Source organism: Epinephelus lanceolatus, chromosome 17 (assembly GCF_041903045.1).
Source record: "Epinephelus lanceolatus isolate andai-2023 chromosome 17, ASM4190304v1, whole genome shotgun sequence".
Taxonomy (NCBI): domain Eukaryota; kingdom Metazoa; phylum Chordata; class Actinopteri; order Perciformes; family Serranidae; genus Epinephelus; species Epinephelus lanceolatus.
The window spans coordinates 37,104,459-37,118,872 of record NC_135750.1 but is presented as its reverse complement, the minus strand read 5'-3'; the positions used below and the strand labels follow the sequence as shown (position 1 = coordinate 37,118,872).

The 14,414-nt window shown below is 39.5% G+C and overlaps 1 protein-coding gene across 1 annotated transcript; it reads left to right on the top strand.

The window, feature by feature from the left end:
- Positions 1-382: 382 nt before the first annotated feature.
- On the top strand, positions 383-14,164 carry degs1 (delta(4)-desaturase, sphingolipid 1). The gene is made up of 3 exons (XM_033613967.2): positions 383-635; positions 8,632-9,374; positions 12,438-14,164. Exons 1-3 carry the CDS (start codon positions 554-556, stop codon positions 12,582-12,584), a joined length of 972 nt encoding a protein of 323 aa, XP_033469858.1. The 5' UTR covers positions 383-553; the 3' UTR covers positions 12,585-14,164.
- Positions 14,165-14,414: the final 250 nt, after the last annotated feature.

Genomic DNA, 14,414 nt, shown 5'->3' with positions numbered 1-14,414 from the left:
GTGCTGCATATTATCTTTTTATCAATGTTTTGTTGTTGTTGTTGTTGTTTTAAAGAAAATCCTGCATAGTACATCTTTAATGTTTTCAAAAGAATAAAAGTCATGGCACACATCTCATTTAACATTCTCACAGTTGAATGGTTTCTGTAACTAAAAGCATGCTGAGGTAGCCGATCTTAAACTTTCGGAAATGTAACAATAAAAAATACAATAAGTATAGCGTGAATGCTATGTCAGCATGTCATGTGCAAAGTGACAGGGAGGTGGTAGAGGCTAACACATTATGTGAACTGCATTCAACAACTGCGTCATTCAACACTTTGGCCTGTCTGTATCATGCAGCTGGTGGGAGGAGCTGCAGCCAGCTGAGGAGGGCTGAGCTGACTGACTATCGGCAGGTCAGCCGGGCGGGTTCAAAGACTGAGGAGAGGAGAGGAGGAGGACCATTGAAAAGCTGACAAGAGTCGGAGAAGTTCTGTTTCGAAACAACGTTGCAAAATTTAGCAACTTCTTTGTCGAACAAAGTTATTTAAAACAGTAACGTTAATCAAAAATGGGGAATCGGGTCGCCCGTGAGGACTACGAATGGGTGTATACGGACCAGCCGCATGCCGACAGGAGAAAAGAGATACTGGGTGAGCTAGCTTATCCGTCATCAAGTTTTGGATAAACCTAAAGTTAGTTAACTTAATGTAGATATAAATAACGCCATGCTAGCTCGGCTGGGTGGCTCTATTGACGAGTAACATTGGTTAAACATGTAAGGGTGCTTAAATGCTACCCTCACATGACCCTATCAGCTAACTCTGTTTGCTAATGTAACTAAGCTAACGGTACCATATCCGCCCATGTATTTGCCAAGTGTTAACTGCCTGATATAACGTGAGGTTCAACGTTGGTGAATAGTTTACGCCCTTTCAAGGACTGTCAGACACCGCCATGTTTGTTCTCATAATATAGGTAGTTATTTATGTACGAGCTAGTTAGCTTTATGGAACACATTAACTTCAGCAGTGTAACGTTACAGCCACAGTAGTCACTTAGCCACTCCCTGAGCTGACATAACGCTCACTCACTTTGGAGCTTTTCACAGTAAAGCTGCAGTAACGGTTCAGACACTGCCAAAGATGGAGGTGTCATAACTGAACGCTGGGCCAACAAGTCATTTACAGTTACGCAATTTGTGAAAGATGTCGCTGTTGAAGATGTACCTCAGTGGGTGTTCTGTTGGCCTTTGAGAGGTATCATTAGTAGCCAGCGTTTAATAAAAACAAAAAGAACAAGTCACCAAATCCTTTTTGCTCAACCTGCAATTTAAAGCAATATCAGTTTGTAAATAAGGAATTTAAATGTGTCTATTTACATAGCAAGCCCAGCTAGGTAACTATATTTTGGAAAAAATCAGAAATAAAATGTCTTTGCCATACTTAGCAGAGAAGTAGGGTATAGTCTATTCTAAATTAAACTTTAAATACAGTGAATTCTGCATCTGCTTGTTAAAATACTTAAGTTATATGATGCTATTTGAAGCACCAGTGCACCAGTTTATCACATGTAGAATGCAGGTATTTCATACCAAGTTTTATTAGAGCTGCAGTGATTAGTCAGTTTAGGGTTTGGCTAATGACCATTTGCATAATCAGTTAATGTGCCAATTTTTTTATTCAAGAGCACATGCCCTGTGCACAGTACTGTCAGTCCTTTTCACTTGGTGCAGGTGATGGCAGGAAACATTAGATTGATAGTAAATAAGTAGATGCACCACACACAAGAGGGTTTGCTGATGAGACCTGATGAAGCCATGAGTGAAACACGTTGTTTGTAACATATCAAATGAAAACTAAATTAAAAAAAGCAATTCGGCCCTCTTGTGTGCCGTACATCTACGTATTTAGTGCCAGAGTCTTAATTAATTACTTGTCTGTAAAGGTCAACTGATATGTTTTTTCAGGGTTGATATTTATAATCAAAGAGACTGATAACCAGTATTTGGAACAGATAGATACATTTGCAGTAAAAAGGAGATTTTCTAGTGTTAAAATTTAGAACAACACAAACTGCAATGCAAACTTAGTTTTATTGCCTGTAAGCATAAGTTTAATTAAATGCTGGATATCATAACTTTTTATTATGATTTTCAAAGAGCCATTGTACTTCCCATGCTGACACCTTTTCGCATGTATTGCACTCAGTTAGTGTTGCATGATATGCTGATACTAGAAAAGTATTGCAATGCCTTGCTGTTGAAAACGTTACTATAACCCATTTTATTAGTTTAAAGGTACACTATGCAGGATAATAAGAAGTGCCTTTAATTAATTAGCTCCTTTCGAAATAGGGTAGCCCTGGAGTTAAAAGGAAATGCATTATAAATGCTGCTTGGTTGAGCCACAACCTTACATTAGTATTGCCACTGATGGAAGCCTGCAACTGCAGCATAGCGAACTGTATACATCATACATGCATGTGTTAACCCACCCATTTACCTAGTAGTACACCCACCTCATCAACTACCACTACACCACTGGGCTCAAGTAGGGGGCATGGGATCGGTCCATTTTGTGCAGTAGCAGAGTTAAAATGTCGCATCGAACGCCCCCTGATATGGGAAAGCAAACAGATCCTGAGGAAGGAAGTCTGGGTTAACAAAGCAAGGTAATGAGCTACAGCAGTGAAGGCAAAGAAAGCCTGTTGAACTTGCTTCGTGGTACACCCCCCTGGACATAGTTTTGGGTGATTGAGGATGTATTAGTTTTCTATACAGCTTTGTATTTTTAATGTCTTTTCACTGTCAAACACTTAAGTTAATCCGTCATTGCAAAGTACTGCAATTGTGTTGAGCGTGAGACCAGTGCCTTTAATAAAGATACTCATTGACAGCCGAGCTGTCTCCTGGGTTGAATTATTCATGCTGTTGAATAGTGAATGCAGCAGGATCAGGATATTCTCAGGCACTGATACACTACAGATTAGTAAGATTTCTGTTAATGTGTTTCAACAGAACTAGCAGAAATAGTAAAAAAAGCTTGAAACCATTTATTTAGAGCTGAGAGTATGAAACCTCCAAACTTTTTCAAGGTTGGCAACAAATGCTTGGTTGTATTCTCGACTTGACTAATGTGTTTCAATTCAAACCTAAGAATGTGAACAAAATGCTTTGTTTGCGCACCTGGTATCTGTAAATAGAATTTACCATAAAACACAATTAACATTAAATTAGCAGTATTTCTTAACAGCCTTTAACATTACTTAGTCTGTGATTTCTGGCCATGTGTGGAGTTATGAGATTCTGTGGATCCAAGGCATGCTGTTGCTTGTAAAGAGCTAAGCTGTATACAGTCACATGCCTCAGGCCTCTCCTACTGTGGGCTAGCTCAGCCTTGTGGGGGTGGAGGGCCACAAAGTGAGTTGATGACACAGAAAGGGGTGTTTGCTGAGACTCTGCTGTAACTTCCCACCTCAGGCAGAAAGAACACATACATGAGGCCTGGAGGCCTACTTTGTTTGCTCCGTTGTCTTTTGAAAGCAATGTTAAATGGCTGTGCAGCTGAAGCTTTCTGTGACTTGGGTTTTTAACATGGACAGAGTATCACTCATTAGCATTATGCTTCATTGTCTTACATTTGGCCTTTAAAAAAAGAATATGTGTCGCCAGTGTTCATAGAACCCCCAAAATATTGAAAAAATAGGATTAAGGCTGCCCCACATGATAATGTAGGCCCATTTTAATATGTACCTGAATTATATGGATGTAGTAAGGGGCCCCTGCTCCATCTCTCTTTTTGAGATGAGGGGTCCTTGGCCTGAAAAAATGTTGAAGACCCCTATCTTAACTTGTTGAAAAGGGCTGGGGCTGAATGACTTCTTCAACAAGTCACCTGAAATGCCCTTAAATGTTTACTGTTCTTCAGTTTCTCATCAGTGATTAAGATAACAAAGATTTGATAAAAGGATTTACCGCATAGTTACAACCTAGGTCTCCATTACTGCCACAGATAGAGAGGTGAGAGCCAAAAGTCACCATATAACAGCTGTTTGTCTGCAGCTTGACATGACTGATAAGGAAATGCATTAGCGTTTTTAACGTGGCTATGCCAACATGGCCCAATATAGCTGGGTATTTGAAAGCTTTTTAATGTTAATTAATGAATTTTGAAAAGACATTACAACAGGGACAACAAGAGTTAAGAATAATTTTCACAGATTTATTTTTGCGATTTCATTCTAAGCTGAATTGTTAAGTTGTGTAGTAAAATACATGTCGCTAGATGGGAATTACCAGTTAATACGTAAGTTAGTTAACAGGTTATTAAGTTGGGTATTGGGATTTGGTTTCTGTTTCATTTGCTTTCTTTACAACAGTGTTTGCTTGTAATTATGTCTGTCACCTGATAGCAGAGGTGGGAGTAAGTCACACATGTGCAGGTCATTAGCAAGTCTCAAGTCATAATCTTCACGTCTCAAGTAAGTCCCAAGTCATTGTGGTAAAAAAATCAAGCAAGTCAAGTCGAGTCCTTGCTATCAGTCAAGCAAGTCGAGTTAAGTCATTGGTCAGGTCAAGCAAGTCACAAGTCAAGTCATACTCACGAACTTATAAAGATAATATACTATAAACTGCAGCTAGTGGTGGAATGTAACTAAACACATTTACTCAGGTACTATAAGAGTCTTTTCCTCTCATGCCACCGTCTACCTCTTCACACTACATTTACCTGACAGTCTTAGTTACTAGTTACTTAAATTAAGATTTTACACTCAAAACACACGCAAATGTGCAAGTACAGCTAGAACTATGAGTCAGTTATTGAATTGACAGAAGAAAAAAAAATCACCACTATTTTGAAAATCATCCAAGTTGTTTTAATGCAAAAACATTTCATGGCTCCAGCTTCACTAATGTGATTTTTTTTGGGGTTGGTTGGACAAAACAAACATTATGAAGGTGTCACTTTGGGCTCTGGGTAATTGTGATGCTATCTCTCTCTATTTTCATAATTTTTTACAAATCAAACAATCAGTTGATTAATGGAGAAAATAATCAGTAGTTAAACCCATAATGAAAATAATCATTAGTTAGCAGTTCAAAATTAGCTCCACCTCAACCAACTAAAACAGTAAAATCCTGATTTTACATTAATGCATGAGTCAAATCATTGAATTATATCATATATAGTAGTAGACTACAACAGTCACAGGGGACATTTTTGTATCACTTTAACTTGTAATACTATTAGTACAGTTTCCTGATTATACTTACATACTTTTATTTAAGTAACATTTTAAATGCAGGTATTTGACTTGTAACAGAGTATTTTTACACGGTGGTATTAGTTACTTTTACAAGAGTAAAGGATTTAAATACTTCCTCTCATGCTTCAAGCCCTATGGTCAGGGTGAAGGACTCCACTCATGTAACATATCTGCTGCTGTGAGAGAGCAGGTGAGATAATAACGCACTGTTAAAATCCCCAAACATGAGCCAAGCAGGAACGGGTGGCCAAACAAAAAAAGTCACTGGGAAAACTATCTCACAGCGTGGGTGCGTACGGCAAGCACACATACACACTCTCACAGATAGTGAACTTATGTTGGGACAGCAGGCAGGAACAGTCATTATGCACTGTGGCAGTATCAAAACCTCGTACAAATGAGAGGAGAGTCTGAGCATATAAAGCTAACAGGGCATGTATCGGCTCTCTCAGTGGTGACTCTGTGTGCATAACGGTCCAGAGCTGACAGTGTGCTGCAGGTTGCAAAGCACATTCAGGTTTACCCTTAAAGGTATTGAGTACTGATACCCAACCCTAGCGTTCAGGCCACTCCTCAGTCCAAAATTTGGACTACACCAAAGTAGTAAAACTGTTCTCCTTTTGTCTCTTGGACAGGAGTTTTACAGTGTGGCTTGGTCCCTAAATGTCTGAAACTGCTGCTCTTCCCTTTGGTGTGCCTCAAAGTTCTTTCTCAAGTCCAATATCATTTGCCTTGTACATGCTTTCTTTAGGTCATATTATTATCAAATTTGAAGGTATGTCATATCACTTTTACGCTGATGATTTCTAGCTGTATGTCTCTTTTAGCCCGATGATACTGACTGGCTGTCATTAGTGACTGAACGGCTAACAACTTTTTACAGCTTAGCGCAGATACGACTGTTTCCTTATCATCTCGGTGTTAAATTTAATCAGACTATGTACTTTGTTCAGCATATCAAATCGTTGACCCTGTTCATGTTTTTTCCATTAAAGAAACACTGACAAACTCAGGTCTGTTGTATCACAACCTGAGCCTGAGAAGATAATTCACACTTTTATAGCATTCATGCTAGGCTGTTAAAATTCTCGTTTCACCTGCCTCAGCAAGTCCTCCCTACAGTTTGTCCAGAACGCTGCTGCAAGTCTGTCGACCGGGTCCAGGAGGACCACTCACATCACACTCATCTTATATTCCTTACATTGGCTTCCACGCAAATCCTCTCGTTCCACAGGAAACACTGTGGTGTTGTAAAAGTAGCATGGGTCCTTTTAGGAATAGTTCAGTGTGTAATGACTGTATGGGCAAAAGACAAAGAGATGTTGATGGTGGAAGCGCTCAGAGCAGACATCGGATGGCGATCAGAGCAGAGAGGAAATCAGCAATAATGTTGTCTAGTGGTAGTAAATGTACAGTGTAACCCTTAAGTGAGTGTAACCCTTCAGTCCTGGAAGCAAAATAATTACAAGAAGATTTATTGGCACTCCTTTGCCAACAAACGCATTATTTCAGTGAGCAGCCATTACAAATAACATGGATTATGGTCTTATAGCAAGCCAAACAGAACAGTACCGCTGTTTGGAATAAAATGAACAGAAATTTGTTAAAAAATCAATAATCTTTCCATTTTCATTCCTTTAAGGCTCATTCTGATAGATTCTTAAATACTGTGAAACCACAATATTTTGTGAGACGGTTATCGTACCATGAAAATCTCCTACCCTTACAACCCTGCAACACATAAAATCTAACAGGTCTACAAACATAATCATTGACAGCAACTGTTTGATTTTAAAATAATAGTTCACCATAAAAGATCACTTAAGACCGTAAACGTTATAAAAATATCAACAAACTGGGAGTAGGCTATATTTGCCATTTAGGACAAGTTTGAATAGTAGTTTCAGCACTTGATTAGTGTTCATTTTTTACTACTCTATTTATATTTTACTCCCAAAATATGTTCCAACCACCCTATTATAGTATAATTCAATCTAACAGAAAGACATCGCAATCTACAGCCTAAAAGTGACAACACTAGTGCTTCTGTGAGACTTAGCAAAAATGAAATAATTCCAAGCTTCAAAAAGGACTTTCCATTTCAGGTGTTTGACTCTAGCCCTCCTGTTCATTATAACTTTTTTAAAAATGAAAAGAACTTTTAACAGCTTCAGTGTAAAGAGTTCTGCATTCCTGAATGATGGAAGTTTGTAACAAATTTCCCCTGCTTTTTGAATATTTTAACTCAGAATGTGTTCATATTGGCATGCACTGTAGATGATTTCTTCTCACTATTGCCTTCGGACTTAGAATGGATGGATGGTAGAATACATGTCACAAGGTGCCACTCAGTAGTTATTTTTGCCCAGTATGCTGGTTCTTGACACAGTATTACTTAAGCAATATCACATGAGAGGGAGTGCTGTTGTACTGGATATCGGCATGGCTGTGATTCAGCCGTAAATAATGACAGCTGTGCATGTATTCAATACAGGAGCACGGCCTCGGGTTTTGCTTGCTCTACAAGCACTGGTCATTAGTTAACAATAATAAATGACAACAGATTATGGTTTGTTTGTTTATTTAATCATTTATTGGCTCGCCAACACAAAGAGTTCCACAGTAGGACTGGGATTAATTAGAATGTTGCCAAGTAACACTTAGATATTTATGCACACTAGCTTGCAACTTTGTGTAGGTCTAGCCCCCAGGAATAGTGCCGGGTTTTGAAGCCAATTTAACATATTAGCTAAACAGTGGAATTACAACTTTGAGGTCCATTAAGTGGTGCCACTGGGCCCAAAAAGACTTTTCCTGACAGACTTACATTGTGAAAGAGACATCTGTAAATCAGTGGATGCGTTTCAGGATTTGATCAATTCGGACCGATAACATTACAAAAGTCTAAAAGAGCTGCACTCTTGAATCAGTTTATCAAGTTAGTGGAAGTTGGCATCGGCTGGTGAAAGTCTATAGTCTGCTTGCTTTGTGGGCCCAATGATGCTGAAGCAGAGCAGAAGATCCAAATTTTACACAATTCCCCTCACACGCCACTGAGCAACTTTCATAGGAATGAACAGGGCCCCGCCTCTGACACTGCATACAGTTCTCTTTAGACATCCATAGTGTAGGTGTACAGGCCACCACAGATCTGTTACTTTGTTTCATGTATATTTATCTGTATGTTTCCATTTATTGTGTAACCTGTGAAATTTAAGTCTGTTTACAGTTGCTTTGGTGGCATACATGTGATTCCAATGAGTTAACAACTTAATCAGACAGCATCATTACCTTGTGAAATCAGGTGATCAGATGCAACGTTTTATTTTCAGTATATGAATCTGTGCTGAGATTAATTGGTCTCTTGTTTTTCTCCTACAGCCAAATACCCAGAAATCAAGACATTGATGGGTCCTGACCAGAGGCTCAAATGGATTGTGTGCATGATGGTAGCTATACAGTTTTTAGCTTTCTACTTGGTCAAAGACTTGGACTGGAAATGGGTTTTGTTTTGGACTTATGCCTTTGGCAGCTGTATCAACCACTCAATGACCCTTGCTATTCACGAGATCTCCCACAACACGGCCTTTGGAAACAACAAGGCCATGTGGAACCGCTACTTTGCCATGTTTGCCAACCTACCCATCGGCCTGCCCTACTCTGCCTCCTTCAAGCGCTATCACCTTGACCATCACCGCTACCTGGGTGGAGATGGGGTTGATGTGGACATCCCCACTGAGTTTGAAGGCTGGTTCTTCTGCACACGCTTCCGCAAATTCATCTGGATTATTCTGCAGCCGCTGTTCTACGCCATCCGACCCCTCTGCATCAACCCTAAACCCATCACTCAGCTCGAGGTGACCAATGTGGTCGTCCAGCTCACCTTCGACATCCTGCTCGGCTGTCTGTGGGGGGCCAAGCCTGTGTTCTACATGCTGGCTGGCTCCATGTTGGGAATGGGTTTACACCCCATCTCTGGTCACTTCATAGCTGAGCACTACATGTTCCTCAAGGGCCATGAGACCTACTCCTACTATGGTTCCCTCAACTTGCTCACCTTCAACGTGGGCTACCACAATGAACACCATGACTTCCCCAGCATCCCAGGACGCAGGCTGCCCATGGTTAGTACAGCTGTGTGACTGTGTGGATCATTTGGTCAGCTACAATTTCATGATGGTTGGAAAGGAAGAAAACATTTGGGTGGAGACAGATCCGTCTTGGTAGCTTAACTTAATCCTCTGACAAATACAGGATGTGTAACCATATTACTGTGTGAGGATGGTATTTCACAGAAAGTCAAAGGACTTTTTTCAAATTGTCATTCCATGATAACTCACACATGATCTCACTGCCTCAAGATAAAATGTGGTTTTGCCATGATCAATTGTCAGACCCTCTTGGAAAGTTATTTAGTTGGGAATGTCATTGTCCACAGTATGTAAAACTATATGTCTTTGTCTTCACCACACAGCATTGAGAACAACACAAGACAACTGATAGGGATGCAGCACCAAACATGAAAATAATTTTAGTCGACTAAGCCAATCATCTTGAGACAAAGGGAGTTTTGGGTTAGTATACCAAGAAAGTATTTGATACTGAGATAACACTAATTAAATCAGTACCATTGGGGAAATTTAGTTTTACCTTTTGTTATCTCTAGATAATGAGATAATTAGGTCATGAGTTCACATAGTGGTCCAAAAACAGTTGATGGAACAACAGCCCTCTTGTTTTCTTTACATTTGTATATAACGTTTGTGAATGATACCTGGTTCTTACAATCTGGTTCAATAAATGTTAGTAGAAGTGTTAAGGTTCACTCACTGATTAGAAATTAGAGTCAGCTGGCCACTGTAACAGTTACACATTAATCTACATGCACTTTACTCCAATTGGTACTTGATCTGTGCAGTGGCAGAGTGCATATGCATTGATCAGCGAAAACTTTAAGACCACTGACGAGTCAAATGAATAACATTGATTATTTTGTTAGAATGCATTGTTCTACTGGGAAACCTTTGGTCCTGGCATTCATGTGGATGCTACCTGAAGCACTACACCCACCCAAACATCGTTGCAGATCAAGTAACTCCCCTCATGGCAACGGCACTCCCTGATGGCTGTGGCCCTCCCAGCAGGATAATGCACCATGCAGCACTGCAAAAACTGCACAGGAATGGTCTGAGGAACAAGACAAAGAGTTTAAGGCATTGACCTGGCCTCACATTCCTCAGATCCCAATCTGATCGAGCATCTGTGGGACGTACCAGGACCCTAGAAGTACCTCCGATCCACGATGGGGCTTCCTTGGATCAGACTTGGCTCTGACCTGTTGACCCCCCTAGAGGTCCTGTGTCCATGTCAGATGCTCAATCAGATTGGTCTCTGGGGAACTTGGAGGCCAGGTCAACGCCTTGAGCTCTTGGTCACATTCGGTCATTTCTGAGCAGTTTTTTGTGGTGTGGTATGGTGCATTGTTCTGCTGTTGGGCCAATGCCATCAGTGAGTGCTGTTGTCAAGAGGGGGGGGGGTAGTTGGTCTGCAACAGTGTTTTGGTGGGTGGAGTGCATCAAGTGGCATCCACATGAATACCAAGACTAAATGTTTCCCAGCAGAACATTACATTGTAACAAGATGATCAATGTTATTCACATCAGTGATTTTCATTTCTATATTATTTATTTAACCTTTATTTAACCAGGAAGTCCCATTGAGATTCAAAATCTCTCTTACAAGAGAGACCTGGCCAAGGTAGCAGCCAGTCAAAATATATTTAAAATGCACAACAAATACAACATATAATACAAAAATCCACAAAACAACAACTGTTCAAACATAATGGCCTCTCAAGAAAACCAAACGCATGTTTCTGTTATGATGCCCTTAAATCTATTGATGGATTGAAGTGTTTCTAATTTTAGATCTTTGCAAATGTTTTTTTCTGATTGGTGTAGATAAATAATGAAACTGTCACAATGGCCAAAGCCACCTGACATCCCTTCACAGCCTGCTGTGTGACATGATCAGTGTTACTTTGAAACTTAGCACAGGCCACAGTCAAGTTTACAGTTCTCCCTAGCCTTGTGCCGTTTTTTTTTTTTTTTTTTTTTTTGATTAATGCTAATACTGCATGCTGACCTTTGTGTACTAACATGATAGATTTCATGTTAGCATTTTAACATGCCACCATGTTAACATGCTAACATACTTAATGATTCATAACATGGTTACCATGGTAAATGCTAACTGTATTAATGTTTATATTCTTACCTACATAAATTAGAAAGGATTTGATAAACAGATTCCATTTAGTAAAATTAAAGCTCAGCCACAGTCACGGGTTCTCACGGGTTGCCTGGCGCCTGTCTCACATAGTAAGAGCAGAAAAATAAACTAAAATCTTCAGCAGTAAAGATAAGACACGTTATAAAACAAGTGTTGTACTGTATGTGACCAATAGGAGCTGTAAAAATATCATCTGGTGTTTGAGACACAGAAAAAGGCTGTTTAAAAAAAAAAAAAAAAAGGGGTCATTCTTAGGAGCAGTAGTCTGTGGTTCATTCCCAACAGACCTAAGACCAGACTAAAACAGCACAAGGTTTTGTTGGTGGAAGTGACTTTAGTTACAGTTTTACAGTATGTGCATTTAGTAGTGCTTTTAAATATTATTCATCATTTAACACGTTGTTCTTCATATACAGTCAGTTGTATTGTGCACTTGCCTGTTGCCAGATTTCATGTTGTAGCTTTTACAGCTCATCTGATCCGAGTGAAAGACTATACCACTACCAATTAAGTGGAAGTGGACCAATTGTTCACAGTCTCACAGTCACAGTCACATTTTCCCATTACAAAGTCAATTTTCAATACACTTAAAATTAATTATTAAGAAATTACAGAGCTGTATGATTTCTTTATATCCACAGGCTTTATCAGCTCTGTCCACCCACAGTTAATCACATCAATAACTGGTCTGTCAGAGCCACATAAGCAGCACCCAACCCTGCTGTTTGACCTGTGTGGAAACAAAAGTGAAACTTACAAATGATCAGTACGTTTCAAACATGAATGCATTTACAGGCTTAATTAATTGTGAACAGCTCTTTGAAAATTGAATCTAAAATGTCACCCTAAAGGCAGCATTCCACAGTCCTTATTGTTGTGTCTCTCCTTGGTTTCAGGTGAAGAAAATAGCAGCAGAGTATTATGATGACCTGCCTCAGTACACATCCTGGTTGAAGGTCCTGTATGACTTCATCATGGACGATACACTGAGCCCGTACTCTCGAATCAAGAGGAAGCTGAAGGGAGATATCAAACAGGAGTAACTACACTGAAAGCTTCTCTGGAACAACGCTGCAGTGTCCATCATGACAGCAGCCCGGATCACCGTCCTATAAACTTAACAGCTTCTGCGTGTTAATACATTCGGCATGGGAAATTAAGGTGGACATATTGAAAAAGTTCTTTTCCCCTACAGGAAGAAAAAATAGTTTATCATCCAGGTCAGAAAAATCAATACATTTTGTGTTACAGTATGATTTTAGATGTTGTGATTATAGGCAGTGCCTAGGTCTGGTGGCACAAAGACTTTGCTCTGATTAAACAAATAGTTCAACTTAAAATAGACAACTAATTTGATATGTATACTAAATGAAGTATAACTGGATGGATGGCTCGTCATTAAATTTGGTATATACATTAATGTCACACTCAGGATGAACTGTAATCACTTTGCTGATCTTCTGATAGTTCAAAATTTCAATTTGTCGAGTACTTTGGTTTAAAGTACCCCCAAATGTCTACCTAAGGCATTGTGTTCAGGCTCTTTCACGGCTGTCAGAGATAATCTGCTGCCATTCCAGCTGATGTCTTAATGTGCACAGCACATGTGAGTGCTCTGTTTACATTAGGGCTATTTCCAGTGTCTTGGAGGCCACACTGATCAGTAATGAGTAAAAACAAAAAAGTTGTCAGTAACAACACTTAACATTTAAATATGAACAGACTGCTGGAAGAGGTGCTTCTGTATCAAGTGGCTCTGTTGTCCTCTGATCGCCACTTTAACACATCTCAAATTAGTTTTTCTTAATGGTTTGCTTGAGCCTAGTAGGAGCAAAATAATACTGTCTTTGTGCAGCCAGCCTCAGAAATTAACCACCAACAAAGCTACACAGCCAACCAAAAAAGTCCACACAGGTTGTTGTACCATTTACTCCATGTCAAAGGTGTTTCTATTCTGCCACAGAGATTAATTTTATACAACTGAATGAATTTAGACATTTAGACAACAAGAAAGCCGCTTTGCTATTGGTTGAGTATCAATGTGTGTGTGAGTGTGTGTGTGCCTGTCTGTGTGTGTTAACATGGACCAAAGTTGAACTCTTGAGTGACTTCACTCATCATTAAGATTTAGTTTGTTGCAATGTGAGTGTGATCCGGTTAGTTTGAATGGACATGTAATGAGTTTATGGGGAGGCCGGCATTGGTTGCTTCATATGTTAAATGTAGTTTGTAACCTTTTTTGGCTTGTGACCCTTTTTCTTCAACTGCTTCGCTTTTTAACATTTGACACTTTTAATGTATCACATTATACAACCTGTTGTCCTGCTTTGTACAGACTGACTGTAACAGGTCAGTGTGAGGTTGGATTGTATGAGATGCTTCCTACAGCCAGAGACAGAAAGCAGTCATATTAAACACCATGAATGTTTAAGTAATCAATTGTCCAGCGCTGTTGAACCTGACGGACGCAAAGTCAGCCTCTGAATTTGTGGGCCAGATGTGTCAATAAATTTGTAACAAGTGGGTTCTTATGAAATTATCCCTGATATAGATCTTCATGTTGGAAGATAAAATTTACAGATAATAATGACTGGTTGAATGAATAAAACATGAAAAATATAAATGATTACAAAGAGTATATTATATAGGAGAAAGGGTGCATGTGTGGGACTTAAACTCTTAAGTGTTTATAAAATCTGTATGGAAGGCTACATTCAGGTTGACCCAACAGGAAGGTTTCACTTCTGGGGAAACTTTGGATGGGACCAAACGCTTGTTTGGTGGGAATGTTGTGTGCTGAGGTTCTTTATGTAGAGCCTCAAATACTAAAATCCTGCCCATGTTCAAACACATTTGTACATCATAGACATGCT